The sequence below is a fragment of the Lichenostomus cassidix genome, chromosome 7 (genome assembly GCF_008360975.1).
Source record: "Lichenostomus cassidix isolate B80296 chromosome 7, HeHo_3.0, whole genome shotgun sequence".
NCBI lineage: Eukaryota > Metazoa > Chordata > Aves > Passeriformes > Meliphagidae > Lichenostomus > Lichenostomus cassidix.
Genome location: NC_139488.1, coordinates 14,990,258 through 15,006,982, shown reverse-complemented (window position 1 = coordinate 15,006,982; position 16,725 = coordinate 14,990,258). Strand labels below are relative to the sequence as shown.

Genomic DNA, 16,725 nt, shown 5'->3' with positions numbered 1-16,725 from the left:
CACAAAGTAATGCAAAGAGTTTTTGAAAGTTATGCTGTTCTTTAAACAGTGAAACAGATTTCACTGGGACATAGTTTCTGGAAAGGAATGTAATGTAAACTGAGTCTAACCTCTTTTGATATATGAACTTCCTGCTTTTCAGGAGCTGAGATATGTTTCTCAGGAGGAACATAGACTGTTTTAACTTCTTTGGTGACAACATGACGTTCAGCTGGGGCCGCAGAAACATGGTCCGTTACAGTGTGCTCTTTATATTCCAAAGTTTTCTGCTTCACATAAGTGTCATCTGCTTGTTCAGGTTGCCAGGGTGATCGAACACGTGCCTGATCAACTGCTGCGACGACTGTAGCTACAGCTTCAGCCTTTTTCCCAGCTTCAGTCTGCAGGTAACATCAGCAGAATTTATACACATATTCATCATTCTGTTGAAAACTTGCCTATATGACAAACAGCTGTAACCCTCAGTACATTCCAGAGGGAGGGTGTATAGTTACGCAAAAGTAATGATGAAAAGATCAAAGTATGCACCTGTAAATACACTTAAGAACCAGTAGATTCAAATGCATGTATGTTCTCTAAGTGTTCTCTCTGCACATCCAGAATGTATCTATGCTTCTGTGTTTTATACATATAAATATTTGTCTGCAAGCCAAATTTTAATACTTCACAGCCACATCTGTGGCCACTTGTCTCAGAATATGCAGGTATGTAAATGTACACATAGTACATTTAAAATATACTCATCAGCTCCATATAACTCTTGTAAATGTAAAAAATGCATCTAACATCTGATGTGAATGTATTTATTAAGAAACAGACCTATAAAAATTTTTACAGCAGGTATATCTGTTTATTCAGTGCTGATCTATTTTAAAGGATTTTACAAATGAAGGGAGGCTGAGATGTCTGATAATATGGAAATAATCTTTTTGTATCAGGACTTCTATTTGTTTCTAATAACTCATAAATACTGTCAGCTTCTGTGTTTTTTCAGGACCCAAACTTCTGTTTGGGTCCAGTCAGCCAACAGTAGATAATAGGGTGGCTACTACTAGTGTTTACTATTACTGTCGTAACTGATCTGGAAGTAGCAACAGAGCATATGATATGTATGCCTTGTAAATGGGAAAAAGAACCCTAATAGATAATTTCATACTGATTTTAAACCATTATCAGCTTAAACCAAAATTACTTAGATGAGGCCAAAATATGATCCTTCACTGAGACTTTGTTTCCTATTAAAGTAGTGTTTAGGTAGCAGGGACCTCTTATTCAGTATCACTGTCAATTTCAAAATAATTGGTTTATGCTGACTTGTATTTGTCCCTAAATTTGCATCATCTAACAAGAGACTGAAATCATTTAGCACTCTGACTCCTCTAAGTGAGTTTCATATGCTTCTCTCATTTACTTATATTTTATAAATTTTTTTATGAATGTACTACACTGTAGGTAGATGGATTTTAAACAACAGCTGTTGGCAACTCTGCTACTCTTCCACATCTAAGAGTTCCTGGCTTTATTGTAGATCTTTCCTACTGTGGGAGTCCTATGGGAATAAAGCAGTGCCAGCAAGTGTCTGATTGCATAAGTAACAAACTGGACAGACCTGAATGGATGTTAAAGTTTGTATTGTAAAAGAGCAATTCAAACCTCAATAAAGAGAAGTTGTTTCATCTGACAGCCATAAAGTTACTAGGTATCATCAGGTAGAAAACAAGATTGCAGAGTCAGAAATTTGAAGTAAACATTACTTAAAAGCTGTTGACAGAGAGAAGACTGTCACAGAGAAACCAGACTATAGCCTAAAGTGTGACATTTCCTAGCAGAGTGGGATATAAACCTCTAATCACACTGACTCTGTTACTTGACAATCATCCCACTTAACGGGTATGTTTTCAGGAATTAATTTGAGAGCATTCTGTTCTACCAAGGTAGCTCTTAAAGGTGAGGTGTGCAGATAAACCAAATTGTAACAGTGCATTGGCTGTAATTTCTTCTCCAGTTCTGGACACTGTGGCTGGTGCTTTTGTTTTAGCAATGGCAATTATTTTTGGAACTACAGTAGTTTTCTGAGCTTCCTTTTTAATCTAGTTTTTATAGCAAAAAAAAAAAATCCATTACATTCAGTCTTGAAAGAGATTTGAACAATGAGAAAACATTTTGAAATGGGAACAGGGAAGGAGAATTGAAAGGTTAGATCCTTGTGCACTGCACACGTTTCTGTGTTATATGTATGCTGATAAGTATACATATAACCTTGCACCTATTTAAAAAAAAAAGAAATTATTTTAAAAAAAAAGTTAAAATGCATTGCAGGAGTCAGTCAGTCCATTGCAAAGGTCAGTCAGAAGATAATTACGAGCATCCTGTTAATGAAAACAGGAGAGGAAGATCAAGATGAAATTATTTAGTCTAATTAGCAGTAGGTCTAAAAGTTTGTAAGCGGAATAATCTTAGAAAAAATGAGCTGGAAATGTATAGTTAGTATTTTTTGAGGAAAACATGAGGCTTGTAAAGAAGAAAGGATAAAGCCCAAATATGGTCACAACAGTGCTATTCACCTTTCCACGTGTTATGCTCACTTGTTCTTGTCTGGTGGCAACTCTTTCTTTACTTTTCGATATTATGACCGGTGCTTTAGGTTTATCAGTAGTAATTACTACCTTAGGTACAGAAGGTTTCATTTCTTCCCTCCTTATCTGGTTTTTATGGTAAAGAAAAATAATTGATTATGCCTGTTGTCAAGATTACAAAACTTTTTTGGAAAGCAGGATAATATTTCTAAATGTAAAAGAGACAAATGTGACTTCAGTATTGGAGTAATACCTTTGTAACCAAGTTAAAACCCATCTTATATACTAGCTGAGAGAAGTTCATGTAAAGTCATTAACATAATGCATTAATTTTTATGTGAATGAGAAAATTTTTATACTTCCCAGTTTGTGATACATCATTATGTTTTGTAGAAACTCTTTGCATAGAAAGTTGTATTATCAATTTATTAGTTATTCCCATCTGTCGAGTGGTTTGACAATATGGTCTAACAGATATATTCAATCCTCACAAGAATATGAACTTCATTCAATCAAACACCGCACTACATATCATATAATGAAAAATAACCTTTAAAATTTATATTCAGAAATCTTCCTTCAGAGATAAGATGGTCATTAAATATCAGATGAAATTCTGTGCACCATGGCAATAAAAGCCCTAATGCTCAAAGGATCAGCTGGGCTGAGCTGCATTGAGGTCAGTGGAACTGCACTTGCAATTTGGGGCTTTTCTCAGGAACACCTTGTTTTATAAAGTTTTTGTTTAGCAATCTTCTCTTTGTGAAGAAGGATAGTAAAGTTATGTGACACATTTGATGAAGCATGAATTTTTATAAATCAGAGTATCAGAATGAACTAAACATTGTAACATTTATTTACCTGTTCATGAGCTACGTGCACTTGCTCGTGTCTGGTAGACATTTCTTCTCTGGCTCTTGTTATTCTTTCTTGTTCTTTGGCTTTGTCTGTGGCAATTATTACTGTGGGTGCTGGAGTTTTCTCTGGTTCTTTTCTCACCTGGACATTTACAAATAAAGAACTTAAAATCATGTATTATTTTAAAAAAATAAGGTGTGTGATTTTCTATAGGATTGGAAAAGAGCATAGAAATTAAAGGGAGCAAAGATGTAAAACTCTGTATTTTGAAATAATTTAGTCAGGAAACAACAATAACAACATGAACATGGACTTTGTACGAAACATTTAACATAAAAAGAATAAAACATTCCACAAATGCTCGCTTTGCTACTGAAAGCAGTACTAAAAATATGGCTCAGAGAAAAACTGTCCTGCATTATAATAACTTTGGGAAAGTGTAGGATATTAAAAATAAGTTTTAGGAAACTTTCAGTTTGACAAGACTTCAAATGCCAAATTCAGATATAATGCCCAGGTGGACTTCTGTTCTCAGTGCTTTAAATATAGGTTACACTTTCTTCCTCTCACATTTCAACTAAAATGCAAATTTCTCCATTAAATCTGGTCTTACATTAAATCACATTTGTCTGATAAAACAAATGCTAAAATAATCTGAATTCAAATCACTCATTGGTATTTACAAAATTTATTTCAATGCAGAATGAGTTTTTCCTCCTTTTTTCTGACCCACTGTGCTGCCAACAAGCAAAGCAGGCTACAAATGGCAAGCTTAGAGACAAAATCAGAATCACCCCCCACCCCAACAAAATTTAAGAGCTAGTTTCTACATGTCAATTTTTTAAATGATCAAATGATACTCTCTAGTAAATTACTATATAATATGTGAAAAAAAAGAGGTTTCTCTAGGTTAATGTTTTGCAACTTTATCTATCACATTCTTAGGTATAAATAATGAAAGTGAAATTAAAAAGGAAAGACAGTCATCATAGAGAAGAGACAGGAAAATGATAGCACTGTAAATCAGAAGAGTGAACATATATAAAAGGGAAAAATAACAGCAGCTCATTTTTATTGTTCATAGGCTCGTCTTTTGGATGAGAGATCAGATTTTTCAACAAGGTAGGGCATGAGAATCATAGGTAAAATCTGTATTCACCTTTTCAGGAGAGATGTGCCTTTGCTCTTGTGAAGTGACAATTCCTTCTCTAGTTCTCGATATCACTGTTTGTTTTGTGGCTTTATCACTGGTAACTACTACCATTGCCTCCTTTTTCATCTGATTTTTATAGCAACAAACAAAAAACCAAAGCCTTAAAATTCACTTTAAAAAACTCATCATCAAAATAAGAGGAAAAGGAAAAATGAAAGAGGAATGCAAGTGAAGGAAAAATACTAAGGGAGAATTATTTCAATCCTAGTGGGGAAATGATGAATGAGGTATTAGAGAAAAAATTTCATCATTGTAAGAATAATGTTAGAGAATAAATGAGAAGAGAGAATAGAGGATCACTTTTAGAGAAAGCATTCTTAAACTTAAAAAGAATAATTAGTTCAATCCTGTTATGATGGAATGCAATGACGTAAGTGAACCTGAACATTCCTTTACAGTCTTGATGTTCTAGATGAGTATGCATGCTTTTGCAGTGCTCTGGGTAATATCTTGTTAATTCCTCACAGTGAATCATGCCTTGTTTGCATGTTGGATGAAGGGATAAAAGGGAAATCATAGAATGTCTGTGCTCTGTTTCTACCTGCTCATGAACAGGCTGAACGTGGACTGCAGTCATTGCTGTCCTTTGAGCAGTTTGCTCTACAACACCTGGAGCTGGTTCTCTCACCATGGCTTGATCCACAGCAGCAACAACCGTAGCAATAGCTGCTGTTTTGTCACTGTCCTTTCTCACCTATATTAGTTACATCAAAAGACATTTTTTTCATGTTTTGCATCCATTCAGAAAAAGCACAAAACAAGTACAGAGACAGAATGTCACCAAGAAGCATTTCCATATCTGCAGAAGAACTCTCTCAACAGCAGACACACACAAGTTTTTACACACAGCCTCTCAGATTCCATTTAGCAGATCTATACAGCAGTGGTGAGACCCCACATAAAACAAGCCCAGTATTTTTCCAAAAGTAGACTTTACCTCTCTAGCGCCAGCGGCCACCTCGCCAGCAGCAGCGCCAGTGACGGTGACTTGTTCTTGGACCCCATATCTGCCCTCCCATCTTTCTTCAGTCACTTGGGTAGTGCTTGTGGATACTCTTGTTTCCCTCATCTGAGTTTCTGTGGTTGCAGTATATCCTTCCTGCTTCCAAGGAGGAAGCACGTCAGGCCCAGCTGTTACCACGTGTGGTTTACGGATTGGAGATGGAGATTTCACTGGTCTGATAGGTGAGGTGGAGATTCTCCCAGCAGGGGAAACTGACCTATTGAAAAAAATAGAGTATTAATATCATTAGTCTACTGCCACAGAGTGATAAGTATATAAACAACTCAAGCCTGAACTTGAACTCAATCTCCTTTTAAGGTATCTTCAGTAACACATAATTTGGTTTTAAGAAAAGTTTTTGAGAGGTTCTACTTGTAAATTACACTAACTTGTTTTTCACATTATGCCTAGTGTGTGTTTTTGTCATTCTCATAACTGTAACATGTCTTTGTAGTAGCTTAATTTAAAAAAAAAGAGCAAGTGGTAAAAGAAATTTCCAATATATTTGAAATATATAAATACATCATGACTTTGCATTTGCTCTGTCCTGATTCTCATAAAAGGAATAATTAAAAAGGTGCAGTGCCTGTAAATACTACATAATTCATTCATGATTCAGTCTCTGTAGAGAGACAAAATGATTAATGTAACCAAGCTTTATAAAAGTATCATGTGGCAACCACCTTCTAAAACAACTGTATGTACTCCTGTACTACATTTTATTTTTATGTGTCATCCATGTATGTACTCATAACCAGGCAAGTTTCTTATCAGTGCCTATATTTTTCCCCACACTTTCATTTCAAAATGTCAGACACAATAATTGGTATCCACTTGGAAAGTGCTAGTTTCTGAATTTTGATATTTCAAAAATTCTATCCTAATCCTTGCAGACAGCTTTAAAGTGTTTTCCAAAATTCTTAAACAGTCTTTCTAACTCAGAATTTCTTTCAGTGGAATTTTTTTGCTGCATTTCCCAGAGAACGTTGACAAATATCAGCAGTAGGGGGCAGCACCATCATATCAATTTTTACATTTAGTTTTTCTAATGTGCTGTATGTCTAAAAGGGGTCTGACTAGCGAGGGAGGACAAGCTCTGCTTCCATGTGTGCTCTAGATGGCACTATTTAATTCTTTTTTCATGTATGCTGTTTGTTAGTTACTGCTTGTTGCTATCGATCCATTTCTTCCTGTCCTTTCAAGTTATTCTCAGTGGGGCAAAGTTCACCAGCACACCCAGCTCTGGCAGCTTCAATGGGGCTCTTCTGAACGCTCAGCTTGGAGACATTCTGTCCATGATGCTTCAGGATACTGAAACTGCAGGACTTTTAAAACACTCTTCTCTTTACCTGCCTCTCAGCACAGACCCCGTGGGATCTTCCCAGCCACGAGCCCTGCTCTTCATATCACTCACTTTCCCTCTCTACATCCTCTACACAGCAGAGCTAAACTTCATTTTCCATAACCACATTTAGCTTGCCTACCTTCAAAACCTTATTTCGGTAGTCATTACCAGCACACACATGGAATAGCAACTCAAAATTTTTACATATCCTTTCATTCTCTTTGCCACTTCTCAGTGCCACTGCTTTTTTCTCTGTTCATCTAAAATATTCAAGGGCCAACTGCTCTACTGTTTTTTTCTCTTTCATCATTAAATGGATGTGCGAGTGCTACTTTGGCTCTGTGTAGAGCAATCAAATGGGATTTTCTACAATAGGGGATAGAAGTCTACATAGAAGGCACTTCTGAAACATTTCTATAGCAGTGGCAAATATAGCACATTATAGCTCACCATCAGAATAAACTCAGTCAGTAATGTCAGTGCATTTTTTCATTTTATACTATGCTCTCACTCTGTAGTATTACTGCTATATGTGAAAGTGATTCCAAAAGCAATATTTTTTGAAAGAATGGTAATTTTACCTGACTGGTGAGGGAGTTGGTGCTCTGACATGTCTTACAGGTGATGGTGATTGTCTAACAGGTGATGGTGATTGCTGTCGTGCCATTTGTGCTTTTGCAGCAGTGGTTGGGGTTGGTGATTTTGATGTAGGTCTAGGAGGCATTCGTGGAGGTGCCTTGTGTGGGAGCTGTTGCTGGGCAGTTGCACCTTCTATAATCATTTCAACACTTGTAAGTGATCTGGCGTCAAAGTGGGTTTCAGTCTTCTGCAATGAAAAACAAGAAAATGAACACTAGGGTGAGGTACTGCAGAAATAATCTTCCACATTTTAGCTATACCTGCTTTGTTTTTGAAAATTATACCTTTTCAATTCTGGCTTGTCTTGTTTGTGAAATCTGAGCAGTCGAAACAATTGTCTTTGTCTTTTTAGCAGGAACGGCTTCTTCCTCGCCTTTTGAAAGAGAAAACGTGGTCAGAAGAATTGCATATGGCAACAATCAGTAAACAGTTGGAGAAATAAATGAGTGGTCAACTCCAATTTTATAAAAATTTATATATACAACAGAAAAATAATTAAGAAACCATCTGTTTTGCCTTCAATATCTATAGCTAGAAAATTGTGAAAACAATTGAAACAATATTACTGCATTACCAAGTCATTAAAAAAACTGGAACAAAGCAAAACAAAATATATTAATTGTAAATTCTTCATATCAGTCCTGGATCTGAAATAATTACAGAGCCTCTAAGCCTGACTGAGGTGAAATCCAAGCAAGACTGCTGTGGGTACTGTGATTCCCTGCTACAATTCTTTAAAACTCTCTTCATCCTTACCAGCCTCATTTACAAGACCAGGTACAGTTATGTAGTCTAATATGTCTATACTATCCAAGACAGCTTTCAAATAAAACTTTGAGAGATCTACAGACCCAAATGAGAACAACTCAAGGTACTCCACACTTTTTTTCTATTTACTGTATCCTCCACTTAAAGAAGACCCCTTCTGGAGAAAATGTCCTTTTAAATCTCAGGCAAAAATCTTTGGCAAATTTCACCAAATACACTGCTTTTTTCACAGCAAGTAAATAACTCTGGATAAAGAAGTTATAAATTAACTTGTTGATACAACTGCAATGAAGTGGTGCTTATTGCACCACTAGAATTAATGCTCTCATTTTTGTGACCTGCAACTTCAGCTGTGTTACCTTGAATTAGCAATTCAGCTGTTGAGGTAGCACGTCCCACATTATTTGTGGCATTTACTGAATAGGTGCCGGAGTCTTCAGGGTATGCTTCTGCAATTATTAAGCTGTAAAGGTCTCCTTCTTGTAAAATTTTAAAATCGGGGGAGCTTTTGATTTCTACTCCATCCCGATAGAACTTCACCACAGGTGTAGGGATTCCAGTCACTCTCACGTCAAGTCGAACTTGACTTCCTTGTCTTGCAGTCATGCTCTGTAGTCGTTGGGAGAAGTTTGGTGGTGCTGTTCCAGCTGCATTTTTATTGAAGAAATAAAGAGAAAAACAGTAGTATCTGTTAAAAATACCTGTAAGCACTAGAAACTTTCATTATTAGAAGTGCATGAGGTCTATGTATTCCTCAGATAGTACCTTCTGAAACATTCAACACATTAGGAGTTGGTATGCCAAAATGCAAACACCCTTAACTTTATTCAAGCATTTAAAATTTCTGATTATTCTCATAATTGCAAATGTGTCTAGAATTACAGCTAAGTTATTTATAGCCATAGACATTAAGGATGGTCTCTTGGTATGGCCCTCCATGTGACTTATTCTGTTAAATATCATTGATACCATTAGATATCATTAATGGCTCCATCCTGCAGAATTTTATCCTTCTTCTTATGGGCAATTTCAATGTAGCCAGTATGACAGACCACAGGAGCAGAGATACACAGGGCTAAACCAGAAGCTTGTAATTATGAATAAGAGTTTGAAAGATCAAGAGTGAACTTTATACAGTCAGAATGCAAAGGGCACTGTTAGACATTACCGGTGAGAACCCATGCTGAATTCTAGACTGCTTTAGGAAAAGCAATGTGGTCTGCTATTTTTTCCTGATCATGTACTTGAAACCTGAACTATTTTCATTCTGTGTGGCTCCTCTGTCACTCTAGCAGGCAGAGGTGCCTTGGTTTAGCTGCTTTGTACCTGTGACAAGCAGCTCAGCAGTACTAGTCGCTTGCCCAGATCCATTGGTGGCTTGGACAGTGTATCTTCCGCTGTTGGCTTCCGTCACGGCGGGGATCACCAGTTTAGCGCGGCCATCACTAAACGAGATCTGCACGCCGGGCAGAGTTGCAGCAGAGAGAACCTGGCCATCCCGATACCAGTTCACCTCAGGAACTGGGAAACCTGCAGAAAAAGGGAGACAAATGGAGATTAAGACATTACGAAATGCCAGATATAAAAAATAACCAGGATACACACTCAGGTAAACACAGTTACAGTGAAGCATAATGCCATAGGTATGGATATATGTCCAGTGGCAGTGTGGCAAAGGAATTTATTTTTGGAAAGGTCTCTAAAATACACAGAGCAATAGGGCAGCTGCACTATTAATATCAATATTAATATCAATAGCTCCTGTGTTGAGGAAATCACTTGAATGATGAGAGGACTGTCATGTCTGGCAATCCTATAAGGGAATAGAAGTTCATAAATATCATGAGGGGGGATGAATTAATTAATGTGAGATATTTTTAAAATGTATTTGCTAGGATATAAGTAGGATTGCTTATTGTGAACATATTTATCTAGTCCAATAATTTGGAGACAATGCAAAGATCAGTACTTCCAATTAAGTTAAACATTTGTTTTAACACTAATATGGCTTTGGAAAATGAAGTGACAGAAAAAGTGACTGCTGTAGACATTAAAATCAAATGCTATCAAAGTTTTGGGGGTTTTGATTTCTTTTTCTGGAATTTTTTGAGTTTGATCAACAGCAGTCATCTGGAATGAGATGTTGTTCAAATATATTATTCTTTTCTTGTCAGGCTCATCAGTTGTTAGCAAGAGTCTTCTGATCAGAAAAATGTCAATTATACCTACAGCTGAGTTTTGCTTTTAAATGGTGATTTTAGATTCCCTGTGGAAATTCTCTTCCCAGTGTTCTACTCAGCCAAATTCATCAAGCAACTTAAATCCATTTGATGAACAAGTAACATTTTTATATGAGCCACATAAGGAGAACAGGTAATTTAAGGAGGCGGTTCCAGCTCAAAATCTTTTTTGTAGTCCTAGAACATAATTTCTTCAAAATTAAAATCCCTGCACATTCACTTCATGTAAATTCTCTCAACACAAATCACCAGTTGCACTGCATGGGGGCTCAGGAATGAGATCTGAGACTGCATTTACAGATGAATTAATTTTCCCAGTTCTAATCTCTGTGGTTTGGAAAGCCCCAGGTGCACAGAATTCTGCTTCCTTTCTAGAGTATCCTGCCTATAAATGGAATAAATTATTAGGGATTTTAATGTGCCAGGGAAATGACTGTGAGAATAAAATGAAAGAGAAGCTGAGATATGTAGATTGAAGATTTTAGTGGTTGACTGCAGTCCCTTCAGGCTTGGTTAGGAAAGTTTAAAATCTTACAGTAAAGTACTGATATTTAGATAAATGTAAAACAAACTCATACACAGAAAGAGAATGTGGACAGTTTTAGGGAGGATTAGAAATCAAAAGGGTAAAAGTACATTTAAGCATTGTTAATTTCACAGATGAAAGTTATCAAACAGTCCCAATGGGATGGTATAATTCAAAGTTGTGCTATTTTTGTAGGGCCACTTGGGCATTATTATCATAAACAGAGTATACAGAAGACCCCAGTGATTTCATTCAGAACTATTTTTCTTCATTATTTGTGAAAATTATTTTTAAAACGTCTTAAGCTACACAACCCCCCGAAAGCAAGTCCTCAATCTGGACTTTCTTGAAACATTGTCAAAAGTTCTATTTTCTTGTGGTGGTACTGTATGATGATTAGCAAACATGGGAGTTTCTGTGGCAGGTTGAAAAAAGTCTGCATTTTTAAAATGGAGTCCATCTTGATGTCCCAAACTGCTATATATAAGGGATCCAAAGTTAGAAGCCATTTTGGAAATCTCAGCCCAAGTTTATATTAAAAACTCAACTCCACGAATTTACTAGCACTCTGCTAGTCCCATGTCATAGATCTAGCCAAGATCCATCTTAGGTTATAAATGTATGTGCCTGCTCTCTCTCTCTATATATATATAAAATGGAGTAGGGGTTTACTTCTACATGTTCAAAATGACACTGTGATTTGACTATTAATTATTAGGACAATCTTGTCTTTATTTTAAAACTGTCTTTGAGGTTTTTTGAACTTTAGTGCCAAAAGAAGAAAATCAACCCAAAGTGCCTCAAATTCACAGCTTAAGTAATTGAATCCAGTAAGATTCTCCTGAAAATGATGTGAGAGGGGCTGCCAAGTTGTGTGTGATCTGTGTGCTGCTTTCAACAAAAAGCACTATGTAAAGCCTGTCTTGCACTGGCTAACACCTGAAAATATCAGTTCAAAAAAAGGTAAGCAGGGTACAGGTCAGTTCTTTATGAAAAAATTCAAACTTGATCAGTACTGTGGAGACATGAGAATTGGAGCAGTTCTAATAACAGCAGCACTTCTGACTTTCTTGTCTCATGACTCCTCAGTCCCTGGTGAGCCACAAGGACTCCCCCTGTGATGATGTCCTGGCTGCTCTGGCATTTGCTGCTTTTAATAACAGGGTTTGTGTGTTCTGTGCTTTTTCTTACATGCTGAGCACATTCATCTGATATCAACCCTTTGTATTATGACACTTAATTCACAGTCTAATACAACAGCACAATTCATTTGTTCTAATTTACACACAGCAAAATTGCATCTCAGGTGGTTGCTCAGCTCTTCTTGATACCCCTAGATTAACTCAGCTCTTCACATTTGAATTGTAGCTCTGTATTCATACTTGACTTGTATATAAAAGAGCAGTGTTGTTAGAGATAGTGAAAAATTCTGAATTTCAAACACCCAGTAATTCATGACAGGTGGAAAGGGCAGACATTACAGCAAGATAAAGCTGTGTAGTCCTTTATTTGTGCAATTAGTTATAGTAAAAAAATCTTTCCTACTTTTTATCCTGTAGAAAAACTAAATGCCAAGCTACCTGTCAAATCATTCAAGCTTGGTGGATGTTTTAAGGGCAGGAAAGATATACCAGAATCTCACAATGTGAAAAAAACTAACAAGAGGTTGACTCACAAGATGTTTGAGGCTAACATACAAATATGGCACATGCTATTAGAAAAACTGCTTTATCTTCACTTAATGAGAAATCAAGTTCCCCTCCCAAGTACTCCATAACATCACGCAAATGACATTAGCCAAAATCACACACTGAGTCGCAATATTAACATCCTAACTTTTTTTTATTATATATTTATACATTCATAATAAGTATTGTAAGAATCAGTGGAAAAAACTTTTCACAGAAAATTTACAGTGTAGAATCAAGAAAAGAAAATCAGGGCAATTAACTGAAGAGTAAGAGCCAAATAATAGAATATGACATGAAAAAATATGGATGCAGACTGCAGGACACGTTCAAACACCTTGTGTGAGCTAGGGCTAGGCAAAGGGGCCAAGGGATGAAATACATGGACCATAGACGTCAGAGATCTTTATGGTAGCACAGATCATGTGTTTGCACCTGTCACAGAGCATCTGAGCAGTGCTTTATGGTATGTGGATCATCACACTGCTAATGCCTGTAAGACAATATAATTCCACCAGCAGGAACACATGTCATTTCTCCTTAGTCACTGCCCAGGTCAGAGACACTCTTAGAACAGGGTGTTGGTTCTCTGGTAATGTTACCCCAGGGGTTTGCATGGGGTTTTGCTGTTCTAGTAGTATGTAGACTGGAGAAATAAACTATTCTTTAAATTGTGTGACATCTTTAAATCCCATAGACAAATTATATTAATTCAGCCTTGTGCTACCATCATGATCACCATACAACTCTATTATTTAGCACACTAGGGTTTTATACCCTCTTCAGTGGCCAGGTGGGCCTAGAATTTTTGCTTTTGATCCTCGTCCTAGAACTGTGGAATTAAGGAAACATAATGGCACAGAAAGTAGAAAGACAGCTTAGCTAAAGTAAATCTTAGTAGAAGGTCTTGGAAGAACTTAAACCCTGCTTTTTGCATCATGACTTCTAATTCTGTCCAATCATCATCCAAATGAGATTATTCCTTTCTGCAGCCACATGAAGTTCCCTTATTAGCACAGTCTTTATTTTTGGATATATGCATTTAAAGGTATTTTCCTCCAGTTTTCATGGTTCTGACATACATGAGAGTCAGACACCAGTGGCATGGCAGGACAATTGGCTGCTGCTTGGCAGCCACGTAAATTCATGCAGTATTTTGTAGATATTTGAAATATGGATACATATTTCACCCACTCACATCAGATTATGATCTACGAGAAGTCTTATCATTTGTCTTAGCATAACCATTAGAAAAGAAGTTAATGATAAAAAACAGTGAATCTTGGAATAATGAATCAAAACTTACCACTAATATGAGCCTCAAAGGTTGCGGCACTACCCTCCAGTGCCACAACACTTTGTAACGGCTGTGTGAATGTTGGTGCTTTTGTCGTCATCTTTACAGGCACTCTGCAAGCAAAAAACAAAAACCCATAATTAGATATCAATGGTGAAAATGTTGTTATATGCACGCACTTCTTGCAAGATTTTAAGAATATCTATAATTATTCTCTGAGCAATTTATTCTTCTCAGTTTTAAATCAGAATGACCTGGTGAAATGTAAAGACTGTGGGTTTTGACAAAATTGTATAGAAAATTACTCCTGGAGGCATGCTTGGCTGAGTTGGGTGGGAAACCATTATATTTAGTGGAGCTGTGCTTTGGCATTGCAGGTATGCAGCAGCAGACAAAATTCAGCTTGACTCACTGTGTGACCTTCCACAGGTCATTCAGCCTCTCTTTGTCTATTAACTTTTCTATCTGACAAGAAAATAATTTCCCGGTATAATTTTTGAAAATATTTTTTTGGTGCAAAATATTTTCATTCTGCAATGAGAAGACAGCTAGCTCACTAAGCAGCAACTGAAAAAAAAAGTGAAGGTCTACAATGTATTTAGCTTAATAATTAACAAAATGCCAAGAGGTTCTATTTCAAAAGCACTATGTAAGTAATGAATAATTTCATTTTACAGAAGTATATTGTCATTAAAGATGCAGATAAAATTCTCCTCTTTCTTAGACAGTATCTCAGTGGAATTTTGAATATGGTAAGACAGCCACCTTCGAAATGTGAGCTAGGATATAAGGTAGCCACTGACACTGATGGCTTGAACAACTGCAAAGCCATGTGAAATCTGAAAGAAAGTTTGCTTTCTCTTGCTATGCCACAAGATCCTACTTTGAAATAACACACTGCCACTAGAAAAGCTTCTGTGTCTATATTTTGTATTTGCATGACCTATTTATTTACTTATGTTGAATTGTGCAGCTTTTTTTAAATGTAGATATTATGTTCTTAATATTATCATACATCTATTAAAGTTACATTTTTTCTCATTGAAAAATTCCACTGAGAGCATATCAGATCTCAACAAACAAGGGTTAACCCCACAATTTTTCAAGGTAATCTTACTCACATATTTACTTCAGTTTACTTTGCCTTCTGTGCCTGATTTTGGGACAGTCCCAAGCTTAAATTAAAAATGAGAAAGTGAAATTTCTTTCACTATGAGTCATATTTATTCTGCCTCTCACAGGGTGAAAATTCTTCATTACATGAGTTCTTTCGCAGAAATCAGGGCCTAATGTATGCATGCAATAAGTGCATAAGGGCAGAACTGGATATTTTATTGGGATTTTCAGCTTCAGTTATGACTATGCTTTGAAGGTCAGCTAAAATAAATGGAAATAATTTTACAATACAATTAAACATTATGAAAGCCTATATATATATATGTAGTTTCCTGACTGCAGAATAAACCAGAAATAATTAAGTAGAATTGTCATTGAGTCCCCACAAATTTTATATATTTCATTGTCCAAGCAAATTCTGGTGATGAAGATCTGATCTTATAAGGCTGCTTGTATAATTAGAATTGAAAGTATGCATCTAAAATGTCATGTTCCAGAAATAACCCTTTCAGCCATGAATGACAGCAGACAAGTGTTCCAGAGCTGCCATGTAACTGATACCTTAGCAGTTGTTTCCCTTAAAAAGTCATCAGCGCCTAGCTGATACCATATGCATTTTATCAGAGCTATTCTTGGAGCTTCTCAGTTTATCTCTCAGTAGCATAACCTTGAACACTCCCAACAGAAAGGAGTTTTTAAGTTAAGCACATGTTTCCATGCACTTTCAAAATCTCAAATTATGTAGTCTTTAGCAATAAAATACACTGGAAAAAACCTCTTTGCTGAAAGTTATTAAAGCTTGCTCCAGAAATTAAGCATATAATCTTGATGGAGAGTTTAAGTGTTTCATGTCTATCCTCTGAAACCTATACCCCCCAGTGAGCAAATTTATAAATAATAGATCATACCAGGATTATTAATGACTGATAAAACACTTGTTACACCAGCAGAAACATGCTACTAACCTGATCTCTCAAAGTGCCTGCAAGAGTGGGCGAAGCCCAACGAAATCTTCTTGAACGACGTCCTTATCCAGAGTAAGATTTTTTTAGACAATCCCAGCATGAGAATTGTAGAGCCTCTAATCCTAAAAACAAAACTACACAGTCTTGACAGTGTAGTTTTGTTTTTTGCAATCCCTACACCCGAGGCGAGGCGGGGAATGCACGACTGCTCAGAAGTGCTAACATAGTTGTTTCGCCTTATATACCCCAGCTCTGCTGACAGCTCTGCCTCATCATGTCAGTGCCAGTTCTGATTGGTTTCCTGAAAGAAAGTATCTTGAGAGAGGGGGTTCACTGTCTGTAACCATACACCACCTGTTGGTTCTGATTGACAATGCTAATTTTGGAGGCACAAAAGGCATTCACTGAGGAAACCTCAGCCCTTCCAAAGCTTTGGATTTATAATTCGATTTAGTTTATAAAGTGCAGTTTACAAGCCATTGCAAATTTCC

The 16,725-nt window shown here is 36.6% G+C and overlaps 1 protein-coding gene across 1 annotated transcript in view; it reads right to left on the bottom strand.

Annotated features, from left to right (window-relative positions):
- Positions 1–16,444, bottom strand: part of TTN (titin) — a 241,675-nt gene extending 225,231 nt beyond the window's left edge. The window contains exons 1-12 of the mRNA XM_085065641.1: positions 16,235–16,444; positions 14,163–14,266; positions 9,729–9,932; positions 8,762–9,049; positions 7,919–8,007; positions 7,577–7,821; positions 5,585–5,867; positions 5,189–5,341; positions 4,594–4,713; positions 3,438–3,575; positions 2,565–2,702; positions 111–380 (exon numbers count right to left, since the gene is read on the bottom strand). Coding sequence (XP_084921767.1) covers positions 111–380; positions 2,565–2,702; positions 3,438–3,575; positions 4,594–4,713; positions 5,189–5,341; positions 5,585–5,867; positions 7,577–7,821; positions 7,919–8,007; positions 8,762–9,049; positions 9,729–9,932; positions 14,163–14,253 — 2,019 coding nt within the window. The 5' untranslated portion in view covers positions 14,254–14,266; positions 16,235–16,444. The remainder of the gene's footprint in view (positions 1–110; positions 381–2,564; positions 2,703–3,437; positions 3,576–4,593; positions 4,714–5,188; positions 5,342–5,584; positions 5,868–7,576; positions 7,822–7,918; positions 8,008–8,761; positions 9,050–9,728; positions 9,933–14,162; positions 14,267–16,234) is intronic.
- Between the last annotated feature and the right edge of the window lie 281 nt (positions 16,445–16,725).